This window comes from Zonotrichia leucophrys, chromosome 4A (genome assembly GCF_028769735.1).
Source record: "Zonotrichia leucophrys gambelii isolate GWCS_2022_RI chromosome 4A, RI_Zleu_2.0, whole genome shotgun sequence".
NCBI lineage: Eukaryota > Metazoa > Chordata > Aves > Passeriformes > Passerellidae > Zonotrichia > Zonotrichia leucophrys.
This window is the reverse complement of record NC_088174.1, coordinates 4,137,803-4,160,124: the sequence shown is the minus strand read 5'-3', so window position 1 is coordinate 4,160,124 and position 22,322 is coordinate 4,137,803. Positions and strand designations below refer to the sequence as shown.

Genomic DNA, 22,322 nt, shown 5'->3' with positions numbered 1-22,322 from the left:
GCCGGCGGGGCGGAGCGGCCGCAACGGGGAGGCCTTGGAACCGTTTTATTGTCCGGGACCGACCGGAGCGGGAATGGTCCGGGGCGGTGATGGAGCTCCAGGGATGCAATGGAGCTCTGAGCATGTAATGGAGCGCCAAGGCGCTGATGGAGTTCTGGGGATGTCATGGAGTTCTGGAGTGGTGATGGAGCTCTGAGCACGTGATGAAGCTCCAAGGCGCTGATGGAGCTCCAGGGGGGTGATGGAGTTCTGAGCACATGATGGAGCTCCAGGGATGTGCTGAAGCTCTGAGAATGTGATGGAGCTCCAAGGTGCTGACGGAGTTCTGGGGATGTGATGGAGTTCTGAGCATGGGATTGAGCTTCAGGGATGTGCTGAAGCTCTGAGCATGTGATGGAGCTGTGGGTGCAGCCGTGTGGGTCCCCCAGGCTCTTGCACGCCCCTGTCCATGAGGACTGTGCCAGCCGGTGTGCGGGGTGTCCCGCGGGGCAGTGGCAGCGCTGGGCAGGGTCGGGGCAGTGCCCGTGGTCAGCACTCCTCGTCAGCCATGTCCAGGATGCTGCTCAGCAGCACAGTGAAGGTGGGGCGCTCCTCAGGCTTCTGTGGGGCGAGAGGGGAGCCTGGCTGGAGCCCGTGTCTGCCCCAGCCATGCCCTGGGGATGCTGTCACCCCGCCAGGGTGGCTGGAGGCATCACCAGGGGTGGAAGGCACTCACCTCGTGCCAGCAGCTGTACCTGATGGCACAGACCCACTCACCTCGTGCCAGCAGCTGTACATGATGGCACAGACCCACTCACCTCGTGCCAGCAGCTGTACATGATGGCGTAGACCCGCTCCGAGGCCGCCTGCGGCCGGTACAGGCGCAGGCCTTGGATGACGTGCTCGGTTGTCTCGCTGTTGTTAAACCTCTCGTAAGGCATCTTTCCCAGGGAATAAACTTCCCACATCAGGACGCCTGTTGGGGGGAACAGCACGGAGAGCTCATGGCATTGGAGCACCTGTGCCTGCACCTGGTTTGCAGAGGAGTTCATAACCTCCAAACCAGCAATGCTGTGCCCTTACCAAAGGACCAGACGTCAGACTTGCTGCTGAACTTGCTGTACAGCAGCACTTCAGGAGGAGACCACCGCACTGGGAACTTGGACCCCATGGAGCTCGTGTACTCATCATCCAGCACGTACCTGCAGCAGGAAAATGGATCAGGGTGCCTCATCTGGATTTCACATTTCCCTCCTCCACACAACTGAGCAAGCTCAAAAGGAATGGGCAGCTCAGAATGACCAGAGGCTGCAGCTCTGCACGGGTTTCAGCAGTATGTGCGTGTTAGCCAGGATTGCAGAAGAGATTTGCTGACATGGAAGCACAGCAAAAAGGGGATGTGGAGAGAAAGCTGCAGCCAGGAGATTTGGGGGTGGGAAAGAAGATACAGAGAGAGGGAGGAAAGGGCCAGGGAAAGTAAGAAAGGGATGGTGGAAAGTGGAGAGGCAGAAGGTTGAGCCAAGCAGATTAAATGGGAAGACAATGGTAAAGCAGAGCTGGAGGGTGGTGGGGACAAAGACTAAAGTGTAGAATTGATGGAAGGAGGAGATGGAGTACTGAGACAGGAAAGCGACACAGACACATCTACCAGACCTGGAAAGACCAAAATCTGACACTTTCACAATTCCTTGGTCATTCACCAGACAGTTTCGAGCAGCCTGTGAATGCAGAGGTGGAGGCAGTTACTTCTACCTGCTCTTGTCTCTCCCATCCCCCTGTAGCAGGTGAACTTCATCTCATCCCACCCACCAAATACTTCACCTCACTTTGTCCTGCAAGTTCACCTGGACTGGGGCAAGCTAGAGAGCCCTCAGCAGAGAGCAACTGAGGCCTCCAAGCATCCTATTTATCTATGTAGGGGCAATTTCCCCAGTGGGATTTTGCCTGAACAAAGCAGCCAGAGCCCTACCAGGTCTCTGTGCAGGAACTGCTTGGATTCCAGGTACTCCATAGCTTCACAGACATCCTTGCACATCTCCAGCAGCTGGGCGGGCTGGAAGCGCTGCCGTGTTTCCCTCAGGAAGTTCAGGAGGCAGCCATTGGCCATGTACTCGGTGATGATGAAGATGGGACGCTGCTTAGTGCAGACCCCATAGAGCTGCACCAGCTTCTCGTGAGACAGGTTCCTGTGTTGGGGACAAAGGCAGTTCTGAGCATCTAGAAATCCAGGGAGCAAAGGAAGTGAATAAAGAGAGTTTGGGAAGGGAAGGTGTTTCTGGCCCAGCTGACAGTGGAAAACCTCACGAAGGAATCAGCACAAAATCAGTGGGATCTTAGATGCTTTTTGCAGAGTATGGGACTGCCCAAGACTGTCCCTCCACACCTCCCAGGAGTGCAGCCATTCTGGCAAGGAGCATCCAGTGCTGCCCTGTGTGGTGCTCACCACTTACATCATGACTTTGGCTTCATCAATGAACTCGTCCTCTGACATGGAGCCCTCCCTGATCATCTTGATGGCAACGTTGTACTGGCCTCTCCATTTCCCATATTTCACCACGCCAAACTGCCCCGTCCCCAGTTCCTTCAGGAAGGTCAGATCCTTGGGGTCAATCTCCCACGAGCCTAGGACAAGAGTGTGAGTGTAATGTGGGTACAGGTGACCTCCCTGCACGGTGCTCCCAGTCAGCCAATCTAGCAAGCCCAAGAAAAGCTCACAAGCATTTGCTGCCTGAAAAATCATCCACAAAATCCACAACATCTGAGACCTGTAACTCCAGGGAATGGGAGCAAGGCAGCTTGTGAAGTCTTTTGGTCAATACTGTCACCAGAGGGCAGTTGGGAAGTGGTTCCTGGGAAGGCTATGAGCTGTGGGACAGCCAGGATCCCAGCCTGGGAAGGCTGCTGCCAGCAGAAACAAACCCTCTAACCAGGGAACTGCAAGGTAGCCCAGGCTGTGGCTTACCATAGCCAAGGCCAGCTGTGGAAGGAGCACTTTTCTTGTGCTGAGACACGGGGTACTTCAGTCTGGATATGAGCCCTGAAACACAGCAGCAGAGAATGCCACATTCCAGCAGGGAACACAACTCCTGCCTTTGGCACAGGAAGGTGGGGATGCCGTGGTGCCAGAGCAAACACTGCTGGCTTCACTGTGTCTCCAGAGCACTGACCTGCAGAGTTGTGCTGGTGGTAGGTGATGAGCTCTGGGATGCTGTTGAAGAGGTGTTTTTCTGCCAGGTAATACTGATTCTGGGGGGTGCAGCAGACAACGTAGTGGCGGATCGTGCCTTGGGGGTCTCTGGAGAGGGAGAACATGAGGTCAGTGCCATGGGGAGGAGAGGCAGAGGGTGAGGGGTGTCTGGAGAGGCCCTCTGAGGGAGGAACAAGCTGTTCTTAGAGGCACTTACGCAGAGGACTTGGCATAGACAGAGACAGTGTATTTCCCTGTCTTGCTGGTGGAATCTCTGACAATGAAGCCTCCTTCCTTACCCTAAAACAGAAAGGGGAAAAGGCACTGGGTGTTTGTGGGGACTGTGTGTGATTGAACAGGCAAAACTTGAAGTAAGTGAAGATCACAGCATAGCTGGGAAGGATGCAGTGAGTCAGAGGAATCCTATTTCCAGTCCCTGCATGGGAGGCAATCTCCTGAAGTGGCTGCCTGGAGGAGCTCACACTGGGATAGGGAAGGTTCCTGGGGCTGTTGGGGCAACACTCCTCTCCCAGAAAAGCCAGGGTTGGTCCCATGCTGGACACAATGTGAGAACAGACCCAGCCTCGGGAGGCAACACTTACCTCCTGTTTCAGCAGTTGCTCTGCTTGGCTCCGAGTGATATTCTTGGAGTACCACCTGGAACAGGGACACAGCCATCAGAGAGATCTCCACAGCCACCTCTGTCCCCAGCCAGGACAGGCAGTGCAGAGAGCAGGGCAGGGATGGCTGCCAGGGGCTGGAGGCTGTCAGAGGATGTGGAAGAGGGAGAATGACCCAGCCAGGCTGGGCTCACGGGCTGTGGAGGGGAACAACCAAATGGAAAATGTCTCCAACCAAGTGCAACTCGCCAGGTGCCTGTGCCCTCTCTTACTCAAAGATCTCCAGGGAATTTCTGGTTTCAGTGACGTAGTTGCTGGGGATGTATCCTTCCCTCCTGCAGAGAAAAGGGCTGGTCACACTCTGATAGGGGAGGCCAAGGGGAAAAGATATTCCTATCTCAGGAGGCTGATAGAAATGGGCTCAAAAGCTTTGGTGCAAACCCATCTGGGGAGGGCTGACACCACAGCTGGTTTCAGCTTCCTCCCCCTCCTCCCCAGGGCAGCCCACAGGTGGGCAGGCAGCCTGTCCTCGCCCAAGGGGTGCCCAAGGATGTGTTTGCCCACCAGTGCCTGAGCACCACGGCCATGGGCAGTGGGAGCTCTCACCCATTCTTGTCAAGGGCTTTCCACCAGGGCAGGTGGCTCTCCTCCAGGATGAAGTACTCCTCGCCCTTGTGCAGCTGCAGGTCCTGGGCATTCATTGGCTCATAGTTGTAGAGGGCCACCACCTTCTTCCTCTCCCCTGCTGTGCTGGGGGCTGGCTCGGGAGGCAGAGGCTTCATCACCATCTTCCCACAGGGAGAGGGAGAGCATGGGACACAGTCAGGCTGGCACATACACCATGTGAGACCCTTCCCAGGCCTGGGAGAGCAGTGGTCTCAGGCAAGGTCAGTGCAGTGTTTGTCTCAGCTCCCATGTGTATCTCTACCAGAACACCCATTTCCTTTCTCTGGACTTTTTATCAAAATATTTTCCCCATCTCCACAGAAAGGATAAGTGTTTTCTCTTTACCTTTTGGCTTACTGTGACTCCTCCAGCCTACATCAGGGCTTTAATCTCTCTGGGAAACCTTAGGGTTGAGATCATTTGACTTCCCTATAGGCCTTTGGGCTTCATCCCCTGCTTCAAGCTCCTTCTTCCTTAGGTCACCATCTTGACCTCCCTCCCCAGAACAGAGTCCTGCCTGTACATCTCTGAGCAGTCATTGAACATGTTGGCTTTTGCCAGGGAGATCTTTTCTCCAACACTCTGGAGAAGCAAACCCTGGCATTGGCCTTTACCTGGTCCTCCTCAGGAGTTGGGGGAAGGGGCTTCTTTGTCTTGCGATGCGACCGCCCAACTTTTAAACCTTTGGAACAGAGGAGGGGCTGAGGTGAGAAAAGACCCCTGGCTCTGTGTGCAGTGCTCCCCAGGGCAGGGGGAGGGTGCCTGGTGTCTTACTGCCATTCCTGCTCTCCAGAATCTGGCAGCCCATGGCGTTCTTGGCTGTCTGGGAGCAGCACAGGTACTGCCCGTCGATCCAGAAGCAGGGGTGGTACTTCTGCACCAGGTCGCTGTTGTACCGAATCACTGTGGCAGAGGAGGGAAGATGTGTGTGAGCCAGGGCTGTGTCCCCAGCCTGCTGCAAGAGCTCTCTGCTCCCTCAGTGCAAGTGGTCAGCTGCATTAAATCATTTCCTCTCAGCTGTGCTGCAGTCCCCTGAGCCCTGATGTTCAGGTTTTCCCCAGCTTACCACTCTTGTTTCAGTGCTGAGGCTGTGCAATCCCTGTGCCACAGGGAAGGGCCAGGCTTGGATGGCAGATCCAAGCTTTTGAGCAGCTCTGCAAAAGGGCATGAGCATGCTTGGAGCCAGTCACAGAAGGACCAGGCCCTTCTGCCAGCCAAAATATCCAATAACCCCCAGGCTGCTCTGGCCCATGGTTCACAGCTCTTTTGAGCCCTTTTTTCCCCCAGAAGTGGGGTAGGAGGCCAGAGCTGTGCTTGGCTTTTCCATGGGAAGAGGAGGGCACTGCCACCACCCTGTGCCTGCTCAGAGACTTCCCTGGCAGGGAGAATATTCCCTTGCCAGGCAGGCTGACCAGCTTCCTCACACTTCTCCTCAAGTCAGAGGGACAACTGGATGTGCCTAAACACTGCCAACAGCCTGGGGCTGGCCCAGCAGCTGCACAGGCTGCAGAGAGCCCGTTCTCTGGTGGAGTAAGAGGAGGACATCCTGTCAGCAAAAAGGCAGCATTTTCTCTCCTTTCCCTGTGGATTCTACACTGGCTTGAGCTGCCAGAGCAGCCCTCCTCCCTCAGCAGGGAAGTGGGGAGAGGACTGGCTGCTCTGCTGGGGCTCCTGTGAGATAACCGACTTCCCCGTTATCAGCCTGCCCCTCTTCCGCCCCGCTCGAGCCAACTTCCCCGTGTCAACTCAAGCAGCTGATCCCACCCTGCCAGCACAAAGCCACAGAAACACACACACACATGTGCCAGGAGGCACACACAGGCAGCTCCAGCAGATTTTGGGTGGTTGGAGCCCCTTGGCACAGTGCTGCTGCAACCCACTCGAGGAGGGAGCACCCACCCAGCTCTGAGCATTAGCTCAGCATCACTGAGGAAGGCTTGAGGTGGTTTGGGGATGATACTCCCTAGCTCCCAGCAGGTTTGTGGTCCATGTTTCCTAAAGCACTGGGCACCCAAGGCAGCACAGCTGTATGGCCACATCTGCTATTTCCTCTTGCCCTCAATGATTTCTGAGCCTGCTTGAGCTGCTTTGGAGCAGGTTTGTGAGAAGGCAAGGAGCCTCAGCCGTGCTGCTGCAGAGGGTGACAGCATTCACCTGCCCCAGGCAGGATCAGCTTGCTCTTCCTTCCTCAGCCATGGGATAGGTACCCATGAGCCAGGCAGCCCTGGGAGGCTGCACTGAGGGCCAGGCACAGGCACAGCTGTGCCTTGCTGGTTCCCCAGGGAGCTGCAGAGCCCCCGCACTCACCGCTCTTCAGCTGATGGATCCAGCGCTTGCGCAGCTCCTCGGTCGGGGAGAAGATGTACAGAGGCCCCTCGTCATAGACCACCTGCAGGAACATTCAGCTCAGCGCCGCGGGCAGGGCTCTCAGGCAGGCACGGGCGGAGCCGAGCCTTGTGGCCACCCCGAACCAGCCCCGCCGGTGTCTGCTGGCCCCGCACGGTGCTCGCAGGACCGTGACAAAGAGGTTAAAAATAAGCCCCCTCCCCCGAGACTTTCCACTTCCTTCTCTGACTTTCGGTGTGCCTGGGTGCCAGCAGGGCAGGCAGCTGGGCTGGGGGCTGAGTGTGCAGCCAGCATCCCTCCAGCATCAGCCAGGGGATTGAAAGGGGCAGCTCAGAGCTCAGAAGCAGGTTTCCATCTTAAACAGAGCTGGCTCGGGGCTCAGAGAGGCCCACCTGGCTGTCCCAGCAGTGTGGACAGCAGCAGAGTGTCTCCAAGCAGCTGAGTGACACCTGGCACCAGGGCAGTGATGCCATGTCTGACCCCAGGCCCCTGTGGGGTCCCCCCCTCAGGACCTGCCCCCAGGCAGAGTGGAGCAGCAAAGAGGGCGCAGTGAAAACTCACCTGGAAGGGGTAGGGGAACCGTTCGATGATTGAGATCTGCTCCATGTTGTTGTAATCCTCCCCTTTCCTCTGGAAGAGAGAGGCAGAGATGGATGCTGGCATCTCCTCTGAAGCAGGCCCACAGCTTTTGGCATCCCCTTGCTCTGCATCAAGCTATACCCCTGGTATGGTGTGGACAGAGCCCCCCACACCAAGCAGGGCTGTCCCCCACTGCCACCACCCCAGGGACCCTCCTCACCGGGACCTGTCGCTCAGGGGGAGGGTTGTTTTCAGGTGCCACTGTCTCCACACAGGTGATCTTCTCAATGTCCACAGAGCCCTTCTTGCTGCCCCGGCGCTGCAAGAGACAGCCTTGGTTCAAACAGCCACCAAGTGGAGACCTGGAGAGACTCAAACCAGCCCCTCTCCCTGTCCAACCACCCCCTGGGCTACGTGCTGGCAAGGGACAGCTGTGACCCCTGGACACTGGCCCAGCCCCTCTGGCTGCAGACTCACCCCCCGCTCAAAGTCATACTCGTAGTAGGACAGCTTGCTCTCCGTCAGCAGGAACAGGCGCTTCTTGAAGTTGAGGGGAGATGTTTTCTTCTTCTGCTGCGAGCGCTTCAGGAAGATGCTCTCCAGGATGACACTGGCCATGTCAACCCCTGTTGTCCCCCGTGCTGTGCTCACAGGCTGGCTGTGGGTAAGACAATGCTGACACGGTGTTTGTTCAGCCCAAAACCTGCTGGACCTCACTCAGTGCACTCTGCCCCTCGCCCCAAGGGCACACAGGGAGTGCTGGGACCCCCACAGCGAGGGGAAGCAGCCACAGCGGGGTGAGGGCAGGTCAGTGTGGGTTGTTTGTGATGTGACCTCTCCCACACCAACCTGCAGACCAAGCCACCACCCGGATGGCTCCTTCTCCTGCTGAAGAGGCCCCCAGGATATGCAAGATGGACAGAGAGCTGGAGACAGAGAAATGGGGGGAGCTCGGAGCCCCGGGGAGGAGCGGGGCGGCTGTGACACCCCGCAGGAGCTCCTCCCCTCAGGCTCTGTGCATGTGAGCCTGTGTGGGCCGTTTCCTCCTGCCCCACCGCAGCCTCTCCGTGCCGGGGATGTGCTGACTTGGCGGCGTGCAAGGGCTGGTCACGGGAGACCAGTCCCTAAAAAGCTGTGGCTAGGGCCTGGCCCTGAAAAGCCACAGTGCTGCCAAGAGCACGGAGTAGCCCCAAAGTCATCCTTCCCCTGTGTGTCCACGGAGCCTGCAGGAGTGCAGGGATGGAGCTCAACTCCCCTTCCTCCCCTCTGAGCAGCACTTGTCAGTGGCCAGGCTTGAAGGGCAGCCTCCAGCCAGCGGGCAGAGGGGTTAAATCCTCCCCCAGCCATCAACAAAGCTCCCCTGAGCCTCTCCAGGGAAGGGCAGAGCAGGAAAGGGCTCATGAGAGCCCTGCATCCCACTGCTGCCCTGCCTTTAGGGACTGGAAATTTCCCTGGCCCATTTCCATGCTGTATTCAGAACTGTGACCCCCAGGTGGGCCCAGCACCCCCAGAGCCACGTGGGCTGGAGCTGTGGGCTGTGACCAGCACCTGACTGCAGTCTGGGAGCTGATGGGTGAGCTGTGTGCAGCCCCTGCTGAGCTGGGAGCCCCTGGAGCCCAGCTCCTGTCTCCTGCCTGACCACCTACAGTCCCTGCTTCCCCTTCACCCTCACCTTGTTCCCCTTTTTCCTCCTATAAGCACAGCTTTGGAAAGTAACCTGGGAGAAGCTGTTTTTCTCCCCTGCTCCCCACAGCCCATCTCCTCGGGGGGAGGCTCAGAGGTGGACCAGAAATAAGGGTTCAGCCCCCCCCATTCCCCAGCTGAGTATTCCATCCATTCACCACACACAGGAGATGGGCATTGGCTCACTCACAACACGGTCAGGTGGGGAACAAAGATGCCAGGACCCAGTCCCACACACTGTGCCTCCCTCCAGGGCAAGCCCCAGCTTGGGGACAAGGAGCAGAGGTGTCCTCCCATCTGCTGGCAATGCCCAGAGCCTCCCAGCACAGCCCCTGCTGCTGCAGTACTGGTCCTGCCCCACAGCACCCAGAGAGGCTGGGGACAAGCAGGATTCCCTCTACCAGGCTTCCCTCTCCCCTCCTTGTGGCTCTTATGGCTCACACCTTTCCAGCTTGTTTGGGTGGTCAAAAAAAGCCCAACTTAAAAAATTAGTAATTTTGGAGTCTTTTGGAACAAACAGCAGTGTGCTGACTGAGGCCTCAGGAGGAGGGATCTGGCGTCCCTGCAGGTGGCTGGTGTGGCCTCCCTGACCCCCAGACTGCTGGCAGGGTGGTGGATGAGCCCAGAGTGACCCCAGAACCACCGTGTAGCCCTGTGCCTCATTCTCCCTCCTTATCAAGTGTGGCTGCTGATCCTGTGTCCCAAGAGCAGGAGCGTCCCACTGCCCTCCCTGGCACAGACACAGAGCTGAGCACAGGGGCCCTGGGCTCCATCCCATCCCAGCTGCAGTGCCAGCTCCCTGGAGCTTTACCTGCAGTCACAGCAGCGGGGTCATGGCCAGCAGTGCCAGGCAGGTGGGACACGTCCTCACTGCGTCCTCTGGATGAAACTGCCAGAGGAGAAAGGACGACGAGTGTCTCAGAGGGCTGTTGTGCCCCCATCATGGCACAGCCTCCCTGTCCCCAGCAGTGCCACCAGACCCCCTGTGGGTGCCCCGCAGGGCTCAGCCCCACAGCCAGCACTGCTGTGCGGCGACAGCGGTGACGAGTGGGTGTGTGGGAGCATGTCCTGTGTCCCCCCCTCCAGCCAGTGTGACTTCCTGCCATGCTCACACCTCTGCCCAGCGTGCTCTGAGACCACCACCAGCCTGGCACATGCTGCTGGCCTCATGCCACTGCACTGTGTCCCACCATGGTCCCACGGCCACCCCTCCTGCACAGGCAAGCTCTGGTGTGGGGCTGGCATGCCTGGGACAAGAGGGAAGGGTGACAGAGTGACAAACTTCACACCCTCATCTTAACTTCACAGCCCTCATGTTTCAGGTTCAGCGCTGAGAATGTCAAAAACCATAGGTGGGAAGGACAGAGGGGGAAACCTGCATGGGAGAGACTTGACAGCAAAGGCAGAGCTGCACACCAGCAGCGCCCACTGCGGAAAGCACAGGTGAGGAATGGCCAAAGACACTGGCAGAGCCCCAACCCTGCTCTTGGCAGCCTTGGCAGCCTCACACCGCTGTGATTCCCTGCTCCAGCCCAGCCTGCACCCCCTGGCACCCCCTGCACCTCCCTGCACCCCACAGCCCCGGCCAGGTGACAGGGTCAGACGCGTCCTGCTTGGAACTGGCCAGGGAGTGGGACCAGGCAGAGCCCTGCCCTGCCCGCTGGGCTCACCCGCCCCGTGTGCGCTGTGCCCAGCACGGCTCCCCTGCCCTCACGGAGCCCAGCAGAGGTGTGAGGCCACCAGCACAGCCACATGGAGCCTCCCGCCACCCCAGCTGTCCCTCGGGCACATCAGCAGGGCCCATCGGTGCCCAGGAGACAGAGGCAGCGCTGCCCTCCATAGCTCCCGGTCCCTCACTCACCGCCCGTCCGCCGCCGCTCCGGCCCGCCGGGCCCGCCGCGCCCACCCGGCCGCTCGGGGTGCCTGTGGCGGCAGGGACCCGCAGAGACGGCAGGGTGCGCAGGGAGGAAGGACGGGGCCGGCCAACCCCACCCTTTCGGTTCCCCTTTTTTCGTTTTGTGACTCAAAGGCAGGGTTTGTGTTTCCTCCTGCAGACAGCCGGGTCATTGCCGTGGGGGCGCCAGGCCGGGAGCCTGCCCCGGGCTCTGGGCAGTGCCGGCTGTTGGATGAGTTGGATGACCAGCCCTATGTTGCCCCAAAATGCGTTCTTTCACCCAATGGGGCTGATCCCCACACAGAACCAAGGTATTTTTATTTAGAGTTCTGAGTTGAAAGAGGTTTTGGTGGTAAATTCACAAAGCCAGCAGAGCAATTATCAAAACTTTGCACTGATTATACGTTTTAGTAAATGAAAACATTAATTTTCATTGGCTACAGATTACATCATTCTTTAGTATGCTGTCTTGTAGTGTTAAATGATTCCCTCATTTCCTTTGTTAATTGGGCCACATGTTCAGTCTTCATTTGGGTCAGTGAGTTTCTTGGGTTGGTGGTCCGTGAGTTGGTGCTGTGATCTGGAATCTCTCTTATCCACTCAGATCTGATTCAGCACAGTTGTTCAGTTAGCTTTGCTACTTACATCCTTGTCTTGAGAGTTCTGCCAACTGTTCTTGTGCTCCTAAATTCTGCATTCTTTGTAATGGTAAATCCTTCTTCCCAAGCCTTGTTAACTTCCACCCAGGTCTGAGATCTCTGAAACATGTCAAGCCCTAAACTTTATCAATGAACTCTTGACACACAGTTTGTGTTTCGAACACCTGGATGTCACCTGCACCGGCAGACCCCACAGTTCCCCGCCCTCACACCCCCGTCCCACACCCACCCACCCTCCCTCCCATGGCTGCTCCCCTCCCGCCGCCAGGGGGCGCCTTGCCCCGCGTGCCGCTGCGCGCTCCTCTCTATGGTCCCCAGCTCGCATTCGCTTCCGCTTCCGGTCAGCTCCTCCTCTCCGGGCCGCCGCCGCCAAAATGGTGAGTGCTGGGGCTGGGCCGAGCTCCATCCGCCGCCATCCGCCCCGCGGCTGCGCCGGGCCGGGCTCCCTCCGCTGCCATGGGTGCGTGCTGGGCGGCCAGGCCGGTGCCGGGACTTACCCATCTCTGGATGGCAGCGCCGGGCCCGAGGGAAAGGGAAGGGCGGGAGCGGGGCCTTCGGAGCTGGATGTGGCGTATGCGCAGCGGCCGTGACCGGTTTCTCTCCCTCTCCTCCAGGTGAACGTGCCGAAAACCCGCCGGACGTACTGCAAGAAGTGCGGGAAGCACCAGCCGCACAAGGTCACGCAGTACAAGAAGGGGAAGGACTCGCTCTACGCGCAGGGTGAGCCCGGGCTCGCTCCGGGCCCAGGGGAGCTGCATGCGGTCCGGGTGTGGTGTGCCCTGCGCGGCTGGTGTACATTGGGAACATTTGTATGGCTGGGGAGGACAGCTTGGCCTAAAGGATGTGCTGTACAATAAAGGGAACTATAAAAATAGGAGAAAGGGAGAAAGACTAAGGACGTGTTAGCCCAAGGCACTTTCGGATGGTTGTCGCATAGAAATGTTTAACTAATTATGGAATGTGCTCTGGGTAAACCTGGCTGGCTGTGAAAGCACAACTGGAGCCCAGGCTGGCCAGCTGAGGGAGAGCCCTGCTATGAGTTTAAAATGTGCTGAGGTGAAAGTAAGTGAATCCAGTGGTAGGTCTGCCTGTACTGATGTGGATCAATTATACAAATACCACCTGAACAGGACTGTATAAATATTTTCAGCCCTTTGTGTGCTGGCTTTAAGGCTTTACCGTGCTGCACCCTTCTCTGCACAGAACTGAATAAATCGAGTGCCTTGACCTTGTGTGTCTGTTGGGTGCACAGTGAGGGGAAGGTTCCACTTTTGGGGACAGCACTAGAGCCGTGGCACTGGTTCTGCTGGACTGTGCAGGGTCAAGCTGGGCTGTGCAGGGATTTAGGCAGTGCCAGCTGTGCCTGGAGCATCTCCTCAGTTGTTGCCTGACCAGAGCTGTTTTCCCCACAGGAAAAAGGCGCTATGATCGGAAGCAGAGCGGGTATGGGGGCCAGACAAAGCCCATCTTCCGTAAAAAGGTGAGTGAGTTTGCTCCTCAGGAACAGGAACTTCCCTGGCAGCCCGTGCCCAGCTGAGGGAGGTTCCTCAGTGCTCTGCTCTGGCTGTGTTAGGGCAGTGCTGTGCTGGCACTGCAGGTGTCCCCTCATCATCACAGAATGCCTTGGGTTGGAAGGGACCATTGTGTTCCAGCCCCCTGCTATGGCAGGGCCACCTTCCACTGTCCCAGCCTGGCCTTGGACACTGCCAGGGATGCAGGGGCAGCCACAGCTTCTCTGGGTAACCTGTGCAAGGGCCACCCCACCCTCGCAGGGAGAAATTTCTTCCTACTGTCTAATCTAAATCTCTCTCAGTGTGAAGCCATTTCCCACTGCCCTGTCACTCTGTGCTCAGGTAAAATCCTTCTTTTTATCCCTTGTAAGCTCCCATCAAGAGCACAGCTCATCTCCTTGCTGTGCTGTCTCATGGAGATGCTCCTCCTTTGCAGGGTGACTTGGGCTGTGTTTGCAGAGCAGCTTCTCAGCTTTGGTGCTGCAGGGGAGTGGGATATTTGCAGTGAAAGGAACGTTTCCTTCACTGCTTGCCCAAGGGGAAGGGCTTGGCAAAGGGAAAGGAGCTGTCTGCTTGCTTGGTGTGGTATTTACAGCAGGGAAGCAGACCCCAGTGGGTGGGTTTGTTACTTTGTGTGAATTATTTAGTTATGCTCATAATGCTGCTTGGCTCGTTGCTGGGAAGCCCTGGTGTCCTGCTGGAGGTGCACAGGAAAGCCTTCCAGCAAGAAATAAAAAATGAGGCAGCAGGTTTCAAGTTGATTTTGTGCCAGGAAGTGGGGAGACCTCTCAGCAAATGCTTCTGCAAGCAGGGTACACCAAGCAGCTGCACTGCTGGCACTCTCTGCCTGTACATTGCAATTCTCATTTCTGTTTTTTCCCAGTCAGCATTGTATGGATGCTTGGCTGAGGTTTTTAGCAGGTTTTTAGCTGGTGGTTACAGCCCTGTCCAGCTGCTACAGCAGCCTCCCAGCTTTGGATTCTCCCCTCTGCAGTCTTTTAGGTTCCATCCAGCTTCTGAGTAGCTGCAGGTCTGCACTGAGCCTGTTGTGTCACTGCTCCTTCCAGAGAAAGTTTGCCAGTGGTGTTGCTTGCAGCTGTTACTTTTTTCCAATTTTCTTCTGGATTTCTCCTGAGCACTGCTGGTCTGTGCTTCCACACTAAAAGTGTGGGTTTCTTAACTCTGTTCAGTAGAACAGACTTCTCCAGCATGGCTGATCCCTTCAGGAACCAGCCCTGCCCCACTGAATGCTTTTGCCAGTGCCCTTTTTGTGAAGATACCAATCCACTTCACTCTCCTGTACTGATCCTTTTCAGTGGAGGGAGCCTACCTGTGCTTGTAGTCTCTCTCTATGCTTTGGGGACAAACTGAATGCTCAGGAGTGCAGGGAGCAAGCTCTCCCTGAGGGTTTGTCTGCTTGGGAATGTGGGGTTCCTTGAAACACCCTGCTCCTCCTCCTAGGCCAAGACCACCAAGAAGATTGTGCTGAGACTGGAGTGTGTGGAGCCCAACTGCAGGTCCAAGAGGATGCTGGCAATTAAGAGGTGCAAGCACTTTGAGCTGGGAGGAGACAAGAAGAGAAAGGTGAGTTTGTATTCTGTGAGTGGCTGAGAAAGGGGGGGCAATACTCAGTGGTGAATAAACTCACTCTTGTCTCTTGTTTCTTACAGGGCCAGGTGATCCAGTTCTGAGCGTCGTCCTGCTCATCGTTACGGACCATATTAAAGTAATTAGATTGATCCCTTGCTTTTCTTAATGTGTTTTCTCTTGGGGTGGGAGCTGTGAGTGCATCAGCTCAGCAGGGAGGTGTTGCTTGCAGAACCATTTAACAGACCGGTTTTAACCCTGGCTTTTGAAAAATTCCCTGCCAGTAGCTGGGATCTCTTTATTGTTTCCAAGAGGTGTTCTGTAATGGATGCCTGTGACTTCTGTGCATGAACATGGTGCAGGCTCGTTGATGAACTCCCCTGAACAGCCCCTACACTTGGCTGTAGGCCCCTTTTTACAGACAGCTGTACTGCCCTGAGGAGCAAAGGCCTTGGAGCAGCCAGTGGGTTTGACACCTGGAGCATTAGGCAGGTCCCTAATTAGGTAATGAGGCAGGTGCCAGTAGCTGTGGCAGCTCAGAGAGGTGGGGGACAGCTCTGTGCCTGTGGTTGCCCCTGGCACATGGTGAAACAGCCCTCAGCTGCCTTCCCCTGTGCCAGCTGCTGCTGGCTCCTCTTTGCATCTTCCTTGAAGGAAGAAGGCCAAGCACAGCAGTGAAGTTTCAAATGGGCAACAAGCAGAGTGTGGTAGATTGTGGGGACAGCCTTCCCTTAGAGAGGAACATTTCTGTGAGTAGGAAGTCTGCTGTTAGCAGGTGCTGGGAATGCAATGCAGAGTTCACCCTTATCGGCAACTTCTTGTAGTGGAAATAGAGCTGGAGGATGGGGAGATGCCTCTTCACATCTTCATCATGATTGAGAGCACTCAGTTACTGAGCTGTAAGGGAATCTGTGGTTTTGCCTATTAAATATTGGCTGATGTGATGGCATTTTCAGACTTGTGTAGGCAGTGGTGGCTCTGGCCTGTGGGGTGGACTGTACAGCTGTATTACATCAGTTTCACTGAGTGCTGTTTCTAGTTACAAATGTCACAAAAACTTCCATGACTGGAACAAACTGGCCAGCTTTCTAAACCATTATTTAATTTCAGATACCATGCTGTACTCTTGTACACTGCAAGTAAGAAAAAGCATAGACTTTTAAAGGGATTTTAATCAAAGTGCTTAATCACAGAAGAACAAATCAAGAAATCCTGATTGTATAGTAATCAGAAAATAATATATTTGCACATGATGTTTGCTTAAGTGATTATCCATCTCCTGTCTTGGAGAGCCCATGTTATTCTACCTAAAGGCTGCTGCCAGCAGTGGGAAGCGAGCACTCAGGGATTTCTGGGGGGCAGGATTCATGGAGAAAAGGGACTCCATTGGTCATATGAAGGGTAGAGAGGGAGTTGTCATCTAAAAGGAAGTGACAGCCACTGGTGAGAGATTCCTGGAATGAGGGGAAACTCTCAAAAACTTGAGTCCTAAGGCCTGATAGCAGCTGTCAAGGAAGTTGCTGAGAAGTGCACCGGTTCATGTCAGTCCCTGAGTTGTCAGAAGATGGAAGTGCATGTCCATGCTCTGAGTCAAGTGTTTGGTTTCTTTAGTGGGGATGGGAGCAGCTTTTCTTGGACTGTGTGTCCTGGTCTGGAAAAGAGAGCAAGGTGGCCAAGGTATGTTTCCCTATTGTCCCTAAAATGCTCCAGGACAGCTGTAAGGTGCTGTCTGTGCATCCCTTGCCTTTCCTTGCTCCATAGTGGCAGTGGGTGTAAACAGGAGCTGCCGCCCTTGGAGGAGGAGTTAGGTGAGATGCCAGGGAAAGGGGCCCTGCTGGAGCCCTTCCAGCCCTTGGAGGAGGAGCTGGGTGAGATGCCAGGGAAAGGGGCCCTGCTGGAGCCCTTCCACCCCTTGGAGAAGGAGTTAGGTGAGATGCCAGGGAAAGGGGCCCTGCTCTGCTTTCACCCTTTTCTCTGTCACCTCTCGATGATGGAGTGATGGCAATTTGTCACAGTCAGCTGAAGGTTCAGATAATGAATGCCTGAGAAGAAAGGCACCTGCTTGGAAGAAGGAGAACAATTTCCTGCCTCAAGTTCAAACAGAGCCTAAGGCTTAGGATGATTGTCTTTGTGCTGCCTATAGTGGCAGGACTTTGAGCAGCACGGTGCCTGTGGGGTTCACCTCCAGGCTCAGGGAGGACATCCAGCTGTACACACCACAGTCCCTGCTGGCTGGCAGCACCTGTTTGATGGAGCAGGCTGGGTTGCAGGCCAGCCCATTGCCAAGGAAGGTGAGGGAGAAGGTGAATTTCTGGGGCCCCCCAATCTCCTGCTGGTTCAGCACTGCCACAGCGTAGGCTCGGTCAGACAGGGGCCGCTCCCACAGCTGAAAGTTCTTGTCCTGCCAAGGAGAAAACAAAACAAACCCAGGGCTGTGGGAGGCTGAAGTGGTGATCTTCATGCCTGTCCCAGCAGGCTTCAGGAACACATGGGCTCCTTTCCCAAACCCTGACCACCACTCCATCCCTCCCTGCCCCCCTCTGAACCCCCCTTCTCTACTGTACCTTGAAAAGCTGGTATCCCTGCTTGCCCAGGGGGTCCTGGTTGATGGCAATCACCTCTTTGTTCTGGAGCAGCCACTTGGCCTCGGGGCTGATGTGCCGCAGGTCGTTGGACATGAACAGGGGGGCGGCCATGATGGCCCACATGGCCATCTGAGTCACCGACTGGTCCCAGCTCAGCCCAAAGTTTCCAATCACCAGCTATGACAAGCAAACAAAAAGGGCCTGGTAACACTAACTGCTGGGGACAATCTGGGCCACCAGCACCAGGAAATCACAGGGTGGGACCTCTCTTTGGAGCCTGGCTAGATAGGCTGAGGGCCAGGAGCAGGACCAGCCGGTTGGGAAAAGCAAGGCACGACTGCGTGGCAGTTTAGGATGAGTCCCTGCTGGAAATAAAGGGAACTCTTTAAGTGGCTAGGCAGTGTTTGAGAATGCTTTTGGATTCAGATTCTTGCAGTGCTGGCACCTAGGGGTTTTCACTCTGGTGGGACATCAGCACTTTGGAGACTGTCCCTCAATGTCACACCTGTGTCCTGAGCTGGTGCTGCTTGTGGAAGCTGTGACACAAAGATGGTGCTTCCTTGGTACCACCCAGAGCTGCAGTTCTCTTTCCCTTTCCACTCTGGACCTTCTCACCAAGATCCTGATCCTAGGGTCCCCTCAGAGCCCCTCCCCTCAGTGTTTCTCCCCCAGTTCTCTCCCTCCCCATTCTCAGCCTGCAGCTGAGGGAAAGTTTTTTTGCTGATGCTTCAAGTGGGGTGGGTGCTGCTGTACTTGCCATGTCAGGATCATTCCAGCCCCCTGGCCCAGCTATCTTCACAATGGTGTCCTGGTGAAGTGCTGTCCAGTCTAAGATACTCTTGATGCTGCTCCAGGAGTCATAGACATCATAGAAGTTCCTCCAGTGGTTGCAGTACTGTTTGATCTCTGTGTAATTGGGCTGCCAGAACAATGAGTGTGATTAGACAGAGCACCTGGCTATACAGCAGGAGTGTCAACAAGGCTAGACTGGACCAGAGGTAGCTTGGGGGAAAACCTTCCATCACCAGCTATCTGAATGATGTGCATGTTGATTCCCTTGAATGCTTTGTGCCAAGTAACTCCACTCTGACATGTTCTAGACAACACTATTGCCCCCCTTGGGAGAACAGTTGTGACCACCAGCTCTGTTACAAAATTCCTTCCCAATTTTACTGAAGGTGTGACAAGGCCCGTGGGATCAAATTGTAACATCCCAGTAATTATTGCTATTTCTTGGGTTTACACCCTTTCATGAGTAATGCATTTAATTCCAGCTGTGGGTGGAGGGCAGTGTGTCAATCACAGACCCTGGCTGGCAGAAATTTGTCACTGAACAATGTGGGGGATGTCACAAAGCCTCTCTGGTGGTCCCCAGAGCTGTTTGTAAGGCTGAGCCTGCAGCACTCTGTCCAGGAGGAATTACCCTGAGCTATCTGCTAGGCTGTGTGTCTGCACTGCCAATGGTTTGCTGCTTAGCTCCTTGGAGAGAGGAAGCAGATGGATGCTGTGGTTTTTTTGGCATGCTCCATCTGGGCTGTGCCTTCATGCTGCAGAGTCCCACTGAATCTATTTCAGCAGAGCAATGATTTAGGAATGCTTCAGGGCTCTGGAAGAAAAGGTTTTTTCCTCCATTTTACAGCCTTGTTCTCAGTCAGAACAGAGAACAGCCAGTTTCTCAGGGTGCTGTTTTGCAATGTTAAATGTTTTTCTCTTCTTCCCACTTGAGCCCCAGGATAAACCTTGCAGGCACTCCTTACCTGCTGCACAGGCCTCAGGTAGAAAGGCCACTCACAGGAGTACACAATGCTCCTTCCAGTCCTGTTCAGGGCCACAGACATGCGCCTGTACCCTAGAGGAAGAGCACAGACACAGCTTACACAACCTCCCTGGTCACACAGCAGAACTAAGCCAATGTCACAGGTTCAGGTTTCAGTTCAACTCTTGCAAAATTAAGATTGAACACATTTTTGTGGTTGAGACACCACAGGGGGAACAGGAGAATTTAAAGTCTGCAGCTGGTCACCTGCCTCCCAGGGACAGGGGCTTTGCTTGGGCAGGCTGTTGCTCCAAGACTGCTGATCCCTTTGTACATACAGCCAGGGGGAGAGGTTAAAAGCATTCCTCTATGGCATTTTCCCTCTAGATAGCCAGGAAACACAAGTCAGTATCTATCAGGCAGTGCAGCTTTGCTGGGTGATGTAGGAGTAGGTTCTCACGAGGCCCTTGCGCCATATGGACTGGGCAGGAATGCAAGAGCTCGAGTTTTTCCTGTCCTTGTCCCCAAACAGCCCTGTTCAGTCCCTTCCAATTGGCAGAGAGGGAATGAAAAGTCTGCTCTCTCCTCTGGAACTGCTTCAGTACAACTGGATTGTATCTGGGTTACACATATGATCCAGCAGGAGCTCTCAGCTCAGCTGTCACTCAGGGTGCTGAGCTGTGCTCCTGTCTGTGGCAGTTGGCATATGCCCCACCATCTGGCTTGGATGGCACTGTCACTTGGGCAGGTTCTCCCTGCCAGGCAGAGACAGGACTTTGTGCAGCGCTCCTACTGTCAGATGTGGTGGTGCATACTGTGCCAGCAGCCAGAGAGCACAGTCAAGAGGAAAAAGCTTTCTAAGTTCAAGTGTTCTTCCCATAAATCCACTCCTGTGGCACTGGGATTTGCCTGTGCTTCAGAAGAGGCTGTGGCCAAATTGCCTCAGCACCGGGAGCTGCTGAGCTTCCAGCCTTTGTGCAAATCACTTCTGAAGTGGTGTGCTTTAAGAGGAAAACCCCAGTAGGATTTTTATGCCATAATTCCCTTCATTTTTATCTGTTAAAAGCCCTCCTAACTGCTCCTTTAATGGCTGACACAAACTTTTCTAGCTTCAGGCTGATTCACATTGACAAGGCCCCACCACAGGGATTGAGGGTTAAGTGTGTGAGATGCTCTGGGCTCTCCAGTACAGGTTCTGCAGAAGGGCAAAGCCTTTGCTGAGTTAAGAGCTGAGGGAGCACAGCCCTCCCAGAGCCCACAGCTGATGGGTCTGTGCTCAGCCTGATCCAGGCTCTGGGCTCACAGCTCCTTTTCTGAGCTGTGCTGGAAGGGCAGCTCCAGGAGACCGAGCAGGTAAAAACACTTAACACAGCAACACTCAACACCTTGGCCTTGAGAACAGAGCCTCAGATTTGCTTTTGTAAGCAAGTCCCTTAAATGAGTATGCTCAGGGGAAATCCCTGGAGCCTGATGCTGGGCCTAGAATTGGTGCTGCCTGCAGAATATTCCCAGCCATGGGAATAGCTGCCTTGAGCCCGTGCCCACCTTCTGCCAGCAGATCCAGTGACTCAGAGTTGCAGCCATCAAACTTGAGCAGGTCCACACCCCAGGAAGCAAATGTCTGGGCATCCAGGTCATAGTGGTTGTAGCTGCCAGGGAAGCCAGCACATGTCTTGGTCCCAACATCGCTGTAGATTCCCAGCTTCAGACCCTTGGAGTGAACCTGCAGACAGAAACAGACCCTGGCATGGGGCAGCCACAAGGCAGGAGGGTTTGGGGCAGCGAGGGAAGCAAAACCCCACAGTGGCAGGCAGGGCGTTACCTCAGCAGTGACACCCAGCCAGCCCTCCCCAGCTCCCCGGCCGGGTGACACCGTGCCCCGGTGGCACTCACGTAGTCGGCCAGCTTGCGGATTCCCCCGGGGAAGCGCTTGGGGTCCGCCTGCAGCCTGCCCTGCTTGTCCCGCGTCGGGGCCATCCAGCAGTCGTCGATGCAGATGAACTCGTACCCGGCGTCCCTCCAGCCCTCGGCAACCATCCTGTCAGCCATCTCCACGAACAGCTGCTCGCTGGCCACGGCACCACCGGCAAAGGAAGCGGAGAACGTCTGCTGTGAACCACCGGCACAGCCGCGGGCACAGCCGGCGGGGACACCGGGGCAGCGCGGGGAGGGCACAGGGGCTGCCGGGCACCGGGCCGGCTCTCTGCTACCCGGGAAGGCACAGCGGGGACGGGAGCACCGGGCCGGCTGCTCGTTACCGGAGAGGGCACAGAGGCTACCGGAGCACCGGGCCGGCTCTCCGCTACCGGGGAGGGCACAGCGGCCGCCGGAGCACGGGGCCGGCTGTCCGTGACTGGGAAGGCACAGCGGCTGCACCGGGCCGGCTGTCCGGTACCCGGCAAGGCAGAGCGGCTGCCGGGGCACCGGGCCGGCTATCTGGTATCTGGGAAGGCACAGCGGCTGCCGGGGCACCGGGCCGGCTGTCCGTGACTGCGCTGCCCCGTGCTCCCCGTGCCCCTGCGGCGGTACCTGACGCAGCGGTGCGGCTCGGCGGCGCAGTCGGTGGCGCAGAGGAAGCGCTCCCAGTGCAGCCAGCCCATGGGCGGTGTCCGCGCCAGGCCGTTGTCCAGCGCCAGCGCTGCCGCCACCGCGGCCACCGCCGCCGCGACCCAGCGCAGCATCCACCGTGCGGCCGCCATCGCCCCGCCGCGCCGCCGACTGCTGCTGATTGACAGCCCGCATGCCCAATCCTCAGGGAGTCGGCGGGCGGGGCTGACCGTAGAACCAATCACCGTGCGGCACCGCCCGCCCCTCCGCCAATCCCGAGCGGCGAAGCGCGCACCGGCCCGCCCCCTGTCGCGGGTCAGGTGCGGCGGTGTCACGTGACCGGTGTAAGGGGCCCATGGCGGCGCGGTCGGGCCGTGCCGGAGCTGCTGCCCGGAGGTGCCGGCGGAGCCGCGCCCGGGGCGGCACCGGCCCTGTGCAGGGGCCCAGCTGGCCGAGAGACCGCTGGCACCCGGCCGGTACCGATAGAGTGGACCAGGGCCAGAGCAGTGTTTGTCCCCCTGTGTTGGGCGCTGCTGAGGCCACACCTGTGCCCAGCTCTGGCCCCTCAGCTCAGGAGGGACGTGGAGCTGCTGAAGGAATAAAGCTGGGGAAGGGTCTGGAGCACAAATCCCGTGAGGAGAGGCTGAGGGAGGTGTGGGGGCTCAGCCTGGAGGAAAGGAGGCTCAGGGGAGTCCTTATGGCTCTGCACAACACCGGGCAGGA

At 56.6% G+C, this 22,322-nt stretch overlaps 3 protein-coding genes across 5 annotated transcripts; 1 reads left to right on the top strand and 2 right to left on the bottom strand.

Moving 5' to 3' along the window:
* Window positions 1–8: 8 nt before the first annotated feature.
* Window positions 9–10,976, bottom strand: BTK (Bruton tyrosine kinase). Of its 3 annotated transcripts, none has more exons than XM_064713118.1 (20): window positions 10,922–10,976; window positions 9,872–9,949; window positions 7,855–8,035; window positions 7,598–7,696; window positions 7,360–7,428; window positions 6,760–6,841; window positions 5,227–5,355; window positions 5,067–5,134; window positions 4,393–4,574; window positions 4,059–4,121; window positions 3,769–3,823; window positions 3,384–3,466; window positions 3,147–3,274; window positions 2,942–3,016; window positions 2,430–2,601; window positions 1,949–2,165; window positions 1,633–1,697; window positions 1,063–1,181; window positions 798–955; window positions 9–597 (listed from the first exon to the last, which is right to left on the bottom strand). In XM_064713118.1, exons 3-20 carry the CDS (start codon window positions 7,993–7,995, stop codon window positions 529–531), a joined length of 1,974 nt encoding a protein of 657 aa, XP_064569188.1. In that variant the 5' UTR covers window positions 7,996–8,035; window positions 9,872–9,949; window positions 10,922–10,976; the 3' UTR covers window positions 9–528. The 3 variants fall into 3 exon arrangements, with proteins under 3 accessions (XP_064569188.1, XP_064569187.1, XP_064569189.1); XM_064713117.1 differs by having other exon boundaries at window positions 14–600; XM_064713119.1 differs by lacking the exons at window positions 9,872–9,949; window positions 10,922–10,976 and adding an exon at window positions 8,227–8,297 and having other exon boundaries at window positions 14–600.
* An 893-nt stretch (window positions 10,977–11,869) lies between these two features.
* On the top strand, window positions 11,870–14,863 carry RPL36A (ribosomal protein L36a). The gene is made up of 5 exons (XM_064713116.1): window positions 11,870–11,990; window positions 12,228–12,333; window positions 13,026–13,093; window positions 14,586–14,708; window positions 14,795–14,863. Exons 1-5 carry the CDS (start codon window positions 11,988–11,990, stop codon window positions 14,813–14,815), a joined length of 321 nt encoding a protein of 106 aa, XP_064569186.1. The 5' UTR covers window positions 11,870–11,987; the 3' UTR covers window positions 14,816–14,863.
* Window positions 14,864–15,865: 1,002 nt separating this feature from the next.
* Window positions 15,866–21,754, bottom strand: GLA (galactosidase alpha). Its single transcript, XM_064713115.1, has 7 exons — window positions 21,582–21,754; window positions 20,946–21,120; window positions 20,598–20,775; window positions 19,054–19,145; window positions 18,054–18,215; window positions 17,276–17,473; window positions 15,866–17,112 (listed from the first exon to the last, which is right to left on the bottom strand). The coding sequence occupies exons 1-7, from the start codon at window positions 21,749–21,751 to the stop codon at window positions 16,849–16,851; spliced, it is 1,239 nt and encodes a 412-aa protein (XP_064569185.1). The 5' UTR covers window positions 21,752–21,754; the 3' UTR covers window positions 15,866–16,848.
* Window positions 21,755–22,322: the final 568 nt, after the last annotated feature.